At 66.7% G+C, this 8315-nt stretch overlaps 2 protein-coding genes across 3 annotated transcripts; one reads left to right on the top strand and one right to left on the bottom strand.

Moving 5' to 3' along the window:
- The first annotated feature begins 581 nt into the window (after positions 1 to 581).
- CDT1 (chromatin licensing and DNA replication factor 1) lies at positions 582 to 5267 on the top strand. Its single transcript, XM_082366563.1, has 10 exons — positions 582 to 922; positions 1394 to 1519; positions 1599 to 1750; positions 2271 to 2468; positions 2567 to 2712; positions 2870 to 2970; positions 3380 to 3568; positions 3854 to 3994; positions 4072 to 4273; positions 4639 to 5267. The coding sequence occupies exons 1-10, from the start codon at positions 692 to 694 to the stop codon at positions 4800 to 4802; spliced, it is 1650 nt and encodes a 549-aa protein (XP_082222689.1). The 5' UTR covers positions 582 to 691; the 3' UTR covers positions 4803 to 5267.
- A 172-nt stretch (positions 5268 to 5439) lies between these two features.
- Positions 5440 to 7876, bottom strand: APRT (adenine phosphoribosyltransferase). 2 transcript variants are annotated; one of them, XM_082366568.1, is made up of 5 exons: positions 7721 to 7876; positions 7479 to 7585; positions 6281 to 6414; positions 5941 to 6019; positions 5440 to 5825 (listed from the first exon to the last, which is right to left on the bottom strand). In XM_082366568.1, exons 1-5 carry the CDS (start codon positions 7798 to 7800, stop codon positions 5683 to 5685), a joined length of 543 nt encoding a protein of 180 aa, XP_082222694.1. In that variant the 5' UTR covers positions 7801 to 7876; the 3' UTR covers positions 5440 to 5682. The 2 variants fall into 2 exon arrangements, with proteins under 2 accessions (XP_082222694.1, XP_082222693.1); XM_082366567.1 differs by having other exon boundaries at positions 5440 to 5691.
- Between the last annotated feature and the right edge of the window lie 439 nt (positions 7877 to 8315).

The raw sequence follows: 8315 nt of genomic DNA, 5'->3' as shown, positions 1-8315 counted from the left end.
AGCCTGCCAGATAACCCAAGCTTCAGGCTTTAAGAACTTTCTTTCCAATTTGGCCATTTGAGAGCAACTTTCTCTTTCAAAATAACAGCTTGATTGAAACATAACCTTCACCCTTAAAGAAGTGTGCAATTCAGTGGTCTCGGTCCGTTCGCCTAACTGCCGAACATCTTCTTTCGAGGCGCATCCACCAGCCTCAGGGTCCTGGTCCGGACACTGGGCGCCAGGCCAGGCCCAGGACACGCCGAGACCCCCGCCCCCGCGGCCACGTGTGCAGCGCCCTCCCAGTCCGCGCAGCCGGGCGCCAGCTTCATTGCACCGTATTAGTTTAAATTTCAGGTGGAAGCAGCGTAGCATTTTCCTCTTTGCCAGGACAGCACTGGCTCGGCGCCCACCCGGAACCGTGCCGCCCAGCGCACACCCACCCAGGACTCGGGAAACGGCACACGGATCGCCAAACAACCCCAGACCCTCGCTGCGGCGCATGCGCGGTAGGCGCAGAGCGAGAGGGCCAGCGCGCACGCGCCCGGGCCCGTCCATATTGCGCCAACCCCCTTGGCCGAGGCGCCGATGGTTCCGCCCACGGCCGGGGCGGGGCCAGGGCGCGGCGCGAAAATCCGCGGGAAAAGCGGCTCCACTTCCGCCTGCGGTCCTGCAGTCGCGGTCCTGCAGTGCCGGTCCCGCCGCTCCCGCCATGGCGCAGTGCCGCCTCACCGACTTCTTCGCGCGCCGCCGTCCTGGGCTCCGGGACAAGCCGACGCGCACCAAGCCGGCCTGGCGCACCCCGAGTCCCGCCAAGCCCGCGCCCCGCGCCCCGGCCCCCGGCCCCGGCAGCAGCCGCAAGCGCGCCCGCTCGCCCGCCGAACCCACGCGCGACGAGCCTGCGCCGCCCGCGCGCAGGAGGCTGCGGCTGCCGGCCAACGCGGTGAGAGCGCGGAGGGGAGGAGGAAACTGAGGCCGGGGAGGGGGACAGACGGGAGGGAACTGGTGGAGCGGTGGGGAGGGTGCGGGGCTTCTGGAGAGACCTGCCCAGGAGGAGGGCACCGACCCGGGTCGAACCCAGGCCCCCCGCGGGAGGACGGGCCAGGGCCAGCTCACGCGCACCTGGCAGGCGACGTCCCGTAGCCTCGCGGGGCCTCCCTTCTAGAGGACTTCCAGTGATGGGGGGGGGGGGGTGCCTGATCTGACAGATGCTGGGGGAGGGCCAGAGCCCAGCGGACTGGTAAACGCCAGGTTCGTCTGCGAGACTGGGCGAGGGGTCAGGGCTGGGTGACTCTGGACCTGGCTGTGAGTGGGGCGTGGCCTAGTTAACCAAGGGGGCGGGAGAGCTGCTTTCTGCGAGATGGTGCACCCCGGAGTCTTGTGGTTTCATCGCCTTCGGGGTCCTTCCCACCAGGTCGCTGGCCCCAGTTCCCCAGCTGCCGCTGGCTCCCCAGAGCACTCTCCTCCCCAAAGCACGGGGACGAAGAAGGCCGCCCTCTCAGCCGGTCAGCGGCCTTGGCTGGCAGCCCAGGAGGACAAGGTGAGGAGGCCGCACTGAGGGCAGGGGAGGTGGACCGGCCTGGGGTGACAGGCGGGCTGACAGCACTCTGTGTCCGCAGGTGCCTTCCAAAGCCACTGTCTCTGAGCTCAGGTCGTGCCTGCAGCGGGCACAGGAGCTGGGGGCGCGGGTCCGGGAGCTGGGGGCGCGTGCGCAGAAGAGTGCAGGGGGAGCCAGCGCGCCGGAGGCCAGGGGGCACCCAGCCCGGCTGTGGTGAGTCTTGGGAGGGCGGCTAGGCACCCAGGAAGGGGTGGCCTGGCGGGAGGCCTGGCGGGGCTGGGCTGTGGTGGTGCGGGTGGGGGAGGGCCGTGCCCTCCAAGGAGTCGGCGCGGTGCAGTTGTGTCGGCCTCCGTCTGTGAGAGGGCCAGCTCCTGCGAATTTCAGACCACCTGGACAGCCAGCAGTTACCGGGACCTGCTGCCTGGCACCGTGTCTGTCCTTCCAGGTCACATAGTTACCACAGGCCTCTTACAGACGAGGAAGCCAGGGCTGGGGATGGTCGGGGACCGCCCTGCGTGACAGCTGGGTCTGAGGCCAGGCTTTTGTCTCCGTCCCTGGTAGTGCTCGTGACCGGGAGACAGTGGGCGTGTAGGGGCTTTGTAAACTGGTGCGCAGTGTGCCCTGGGGGTGGAACCCCCGGCTCTGGGGTCTTCCCCCACCACTTTGCCTGCCGTCGGGTGCTGGAGGGGGTGGGTCTGGGGCTTCTCTCATGGCCCCGCTCCCTCCCTGGCAGTGGTGAGCAGATGCCTGCCTACCAGCGCTTCCACGCCCTGGCCCAGCCGGGGCCCCCGGGCCTCGTGCTGCCCTACAAGTACCAGGTGCTGGCCGAGATGTTCCGCAGCATGGACACCATCGTGAGCATGCTCTACAACCGCTCTGAGACTGTGACCTTCACCAAGGTCAAGCAGGGCGTCCAGGACATGATGCGCAAGTGAGCCGGGGGTTGGGGGGTCAGGGCCTCATCCTGCCCTTGGAGTCTGTGTACCCTCCGACCTCGGCTCTCTGACCCCCCGCACCCTTGTGCCGTAGGCGCTTTGAGGAGCGCAACGTGGGTCAGATCAAAACCGTGTACCCCGGCTCCTACCGCTTCCGCCAGGAGCGCTACATCCCCACCTTCAAGGATGGCGTCAGGAGGTCTGATTACCAGCTCACCATCGAGCCGCTGCTGGACCAGCGTGAGTGTGTTGGGCCTCGGGTTCTTGCCCAGGACGCTGCACGGTTTCAGCGTGGGCGTAAGGCCTCGGGCACTGGGCCTTGTCTGAGACCCGTGGGGGTGGGCTGGGTGACTGGGGAGGCCCGGCCCTGGGGCTCAGGCCTGGACTCTCCCCACAGAGCCTGGCAGTGCGGCCCCCCAGCTCACGGCGTCGCACCTGCTGCAGCGGCGCCAGGTCTTCAGCCAGAAGCTGGTAGCCCGAGTCCGGGAGCATCACAGGGTGAGCGGGTGCCCCGGCTCAGGTCCTCACGTTGTCCCTGCTGTCGCGGCCCCATCTGCCGCCGCAGGAAATGGGCTCCTCCCGAGGCTGAGTTCTAGAGTTCTCTTAACCGCTCTCCACGGCTGTCTTCTACTCGTGGGCAGGCGCGGGGCTGGGCGGGGGCCCTGGCCCTGAGCAGACACGCAGGGAGCTCGAGGCTGCTAGCCTCTGGCCCCGGGAAGCTTGGGGACAGCCCAGCGGGTGCTGCTGGGTGCCCTGTGCTGTACCCTCAGCCCAGCTGAGCGCCTGGGGCTCAGAGAAGTGAAGTAACTTGCCCGAGGTTGCCCAGCTGGGACAGGAACCCGGACAGCTCTGCACACCCACAGGCAGATGTGCCAAGGGTCACCTGGTGCCCCCCCTTCCCACACAGGCCTTCCTGGCCTCCCTGAACCCCCCCATGGAGGTGCCTGAGGACCAGCTGACACGCTGGCACCCCCGCTTCAATGTGGACGAAGTGCCTGACGTCGAGCCGGCCGAGCTGCCTCAGCCGCCCGCTGTGGAGAAGCTGGCCTCCGCCCAGGAGGTGCTGGCCCGTGCCCGCAGCCTGATGTCACCCAGGGTAAGGCTGGTGCAGGGCGGCCTGACCCCCACGTTGGTGCCTGACAGGCTCCATCCTTGGCCATGGGCCTCAGGGTAGCTGGACATGCCCTCCCCACAAGCAGAGCACCGCCCACCAGCAGGCTCTGCCCTGGGGCGGTGAGCACAGGCCCTTGATGTGCCGGGGTGACCCTGGGCTGGACAAAGGACTCTTGGGGGTGTCCACACAGACGGGGTGTGAGGAGCCTCCCCTGTGGCTGAACCGGGGGGAGGCGTCTCCTGACCTCTCCCCTCTGACCTGCTCCAGATGGAGAAGGCTCTGAGTGACCTGGCCCAGCGCACGGCCCAGCCTAGCAGCCCCCAGCCCCCCAGCCCGGCACTGCCAGCCACCCCCCCGGCCACGCCGCCTGCCGCTCTGAAGGGGGTGTCCCAGGCCCTGCTGGAGCGGGTGAGTGTTGGGCGTCCCCGTGGGGTGGTGGTGAGGGGTGAGAAACGACGCCCCCTGACCGTCCATGCCCACGGCAGGTCCGGGCCAAGGAGGCGCAGCAACAGCTGGCGCGGATGACGCGGCGCCCGGAGCACGAGCAGCGGCTGCAGCGGCTCGAGCGGCTGCCCGAACTGGCCCGCGTGCTGCGCAGCGTCTTCGTGTCGGAGCGCAAGCCAGCGCTCACCATGGAGGTGGCCTGCGCCAGGATGGCGGGCAGCTACCGCGCGGCCATGAGCCCCGGTACGTGCAGGGCCCTCCCCACGTCCCAGATGAGGGCGGGCACCGTACCCTTGGGCTCACCTCCCGAGGCTGTCTGGCCCCCTCGGCTCCTGCAGCCTTGAGGGGCTGTTCCCACCCTCTCAACCCAACCAACCTTGTTTCCCCTGCGGTCCCTCCATCGGCCCCCAGGCCCCGTAGGACTTGCCTGTTGCCTCCAAGGTCTCTGGTCCCTCAGCTGCTGGGCGCCTCCCACTGCGGGGTTTCCGCGGGAGGGCCAGCTCCTCGGCAAGGCTGTGTGGTCACTACTGGAGTCCTTCCCGATCTTGTCCCGGGAGGCCTCACAGGGCCCTGACACCCAGCCTCACGTGCCGCCCCCCCCTCCGCAGGGGAGATGGAGAAGCACGTGCAGCTCCTCTCTGAGCTGCTGCCCGACTGGCTCAGCCTCCACCACATCCGCACGGACACCTACGTCAAGCTGGACAAGGCCGCTGACCTGGCAGGTGTCATGGCACAGCTGGCCTGCCTTGCCCGTGCCGAGGAGGTGCTGTGAGCCCGGCGCACAGGTGCCAACACTGCCGGGCCGCTGGGCCTGTGTCTTACTTCCACTAGGAACACGACGCACTTTGCTTTCCCTGTCCCGAGTCCCCGTGAGGGTCAGGGCTCTGGCTGCTGGGCTCGAGGGCTTCTGGCCAGTGTGGTGGAGGCCCCCCTCACACACGGTGCAGGGAAGTGGGGGGCGCGGGGAGGGTGGTGTGGCTGGCGGATAACCCTCCCAGGTGTCCACGTGGGATCCTGAGGTGGTCCGGGAGTATCTGGGTGGGCTGGGTGTCACACAGGGCCCTCGTAAGAGGGAGGCAGGCAGATGGTGAATCTGAGATTGGAAGATGCCAGCAAGAGCTGAGAACCAAGGAGCAGGTTCTCCCTAGGGCCCACAGAAGGAGCCAGCCCTGCCTACCCACACTCTGATTTTTGTACTTGGCCTCCAGAATTGTAAGATAAAGTTGTTTGAAGTCCACGCGCGTGCGTGATGAGTTACAGCAGCAGGGGAGGCCAGCGCGGGCTGCCGTGTGTGTGCAGGCGGCGGCTCACGGCGCTTGGGAACCACCAGATGCGAATGTCAGAAAGCGCCCAGCCTGCCTGGTGGGCCCCCGCACCTTCCCACACTGACACTGGGGAGGAGACTCCGCTCTAGAAAGTCATTTATTCTCATTCTCATTCCACTGTCAACGAGCCTGCAGCTCCAGGCCTTGGGGCTTCCAGAAGCCCCAGCAGGCCCCCGCAGGCAGCAGCCCCGCTCAGGAGAAAACCACTTAGCCACAGACGCATAAGTCCCCCCCGCTGGACTTCTGGTCCCCCTGGTGGCCAGCGGGGGTCGCTGCAGCCGCCCAGGCTGATCCTCTTTTCCAGTTGGTGCGGGGTTGGGGCCGGGGTCACTCGTACTGCAGGAGAGAGAAGAAGGGCACAGGCCCCAGCTTCTCCCTGCCCTTCAGAGAGGTCAGCTCCACCAGGCTCACGCACTCCAGCACCTGGGCCTGCAGCTGACCCAGCAGCTCACAGGCTGCACGCATGGTTCCTGGGGAGGGAGGGGTGGTGTCGAGACGGGCCCTGGGAAACTAGAGTGCTGAGACCCATCCTCCACCCCCGCCAGACCCTGACGCCAGGCCCCTTCGCTGGGGGAAGATCCTCACCGCCAGTGGCGAGCAGATCATCCACAACCACCACCTTCTGCCCTGGCTCCAGGGCGTCCCTCTGGATCTCCAGCTCAGCCTGCAGATGAAAGCGGGCACGTGATCTACGAGCTTCCCCAAAACGGCCTTGGTGTGCAGAGCTCGGCAACTGACAAGGGGCCACCCCCTGGGCCGCAGTTGTTCCAACCCACCCTGTCTCCTGGCTCTGCCAGCCTGGCCCAACTTCTCAGCCTCTCTGAGTTCCCATGTCCACTCCAACCAACCACGGCAGCTCCACTGGAGTCCACGACTCTCCTTTTGGGAATGGAGGGTCCACAGAGGCAGCCCCCAGCCTTCTCACCTTCCCGTATTCCAGTGCGTATGAGACACACACAGTGGGGCCTGGCAGCTTCCCTCGCTTCCGGATGAGAATGCAGCCCAAGCCCAGCTCCTGGGCCAGGGAGGGACCAAACAGGAAGCCACGGGAGTCTAGGCCTGTCGGCGAGACCTGGGGTGTTGGGGGGCAGCTGCGTGGTACAGCAGCATTGGGGTCCCCATGGGTCAGGGCTGAACAGTGACAAGTAGCCATCACAACCCAGGACACACAGCCTTGTTGCCTCCAGATGAAAGACCAATGACATCCATCCACTTTGGGAACATTGACAGATCACCTACCACACAGGGACTGCTGGGTGCTGGAGAGGTCAGGAGCTGGGCAGGAGCCACTCCGTACACGGCAGTGTAAATAGCCGTATGGCCTTGGGTAAGTCACCTAACCTCTCTCCAAAGCTCAGCTGCTCACCAGTGGCTGGTGGTACCTGAAACACCCTTAGCAGGCGGTTCAGCGTCTGCCCCAGGAGCTTCTAGTCCAGAAGGAGAGGCAGTGACTGTGCCGGCCACCTCCGGGGGTGGACTGAGCTGTGATGGGGGAGCTCAGGGCCTCTTCCCCACGTGGGAGTGTGGTTAGGGAGGGACAGCTTCTGAAGGGAAGAATCCTCTGCAGGACTCAACAAATTGGAGCCCTCCAGCCTACAGGGCAGTGCTGTGGCCCCTCAGGGTATCCAAGAACCAGGAAGGATCAGGGGTGGGGCTCTCAAAGAGAAATAGGACCTGCCAGGATCTTCCACGATCTCCTGGGTTTTCCTAAAACCCACCACTGGGTACAGGACCCGGCACACGGCAGGCGCTCAATGCCCGCTGGTAAAACAAGAAAGCATGCTTGGCCCAGTGGATTCTGGTCAGACACCCCCTGGGGAAATTCAGCTCTGGGGCCCCATCTGTCGTGCCTGCCCTCAGCCCGCCGCCGGCACCCACCCAGCAGAGGCGTTCCCCGGCCGCTGGAGAGGCCTGTCGCCCCTCTCACGGCTGCAAAGTCGGGATGCGGCAACGGGTCTGTTCTTACAACCCAAGCACCGTTGGGGCATCTGGCGGGTCCCCTAGAAGACCCCCAAAGCCACCCTGCCCAGGGTAAAGGACTCCCGACCCTGCGCCCTCATAGCAGACGCGAGCAGCACCAGGGAGAGTCCGGGGACCCGGCGGACCCCTGACGCTCCACTTGCCCGCGATGTAGTCGATCCTGCCGCCGTGGGCCTTTTTCAGGTGATTAGCCAGGAGGCTGATGGAAGCGCGGAAGGAGTCGGGGTCCTTCAGGACGGGTGAGATGTCCCTGGCACGCAAGGACAGGCCTGGTGACTCTCGGGCCCACGAAGAGCCCACCGCGCCCCGACATCCCGGGTCGCGCGGCCCGGTCCGTCCCTCCGTTCCTCCGCCCGCGCGCCCCACGTGGCCCGGCTGCCCGTACCTGAACAGCACGCCGGGGACGGGGAAGTCGGGGAAGCTGCGGATCCGCTGCGCCACCAGCTGCAGCTCGGAATCCGCCATCGCAGCGTCCGCGCGTCTCCTGGGCACGAGCGGGCTAGTAGGCTCCGCGCCTGCGCGGGGTGGGGGAGGAGCCCCCCAGGGGGCGGGGCCGGGCGCCCAAGGCGGCTCCGCGCCTGCGTGGAACGAGGGGGCGGGTCTGGGTTCGGGTGGGCGGGGCCCACCATCTCCCGTAGGAGGTACCGTATTTCATCGAATCTTAATTGCGGTCGGTCTTAAGACACGTGCTTATTTCTTGTGCCCTGAACACTAGCGTCCCCGCCTCAAGGACGTTCGCGCGGGGCCCAGGTGCGAGTCAGGGTTGATGGAGTACGTCGTCTACGCAGCCCCGGCCGGACTTTCGGGGAAATCCTCGCCCGGTTCGGCCAAGCCGAGAGCGCCCGGAGGTCTTCGGCGCAGCTGTGGCCGGGACCCCAGGCCTCGGGCGGTGCGCACTGCCTCGCTCGCTCTTCTTCCCTCCCCGGCGGGTCTCGGCTGAGCTCCTGCAGCGCGGTGCGAGGGGGCCGGCGCGCGCACGG

The sequence above is a fragment of the Balaenoptera borealis genome, assembly GCF_965194805.1.
Source record: "Balaenoptera borealis genome assembly, chromosome: 19".
Lineage (NCBI taxonomy): Eukaryota > Metazoa > Chordata > Mammalia > Artiodactyla > Balaenopteridae > Balaenoptera > Balaenoptera borealis.
This window is presented reverse-complemented; position numbering and strand designations above follow the sequence as displayed.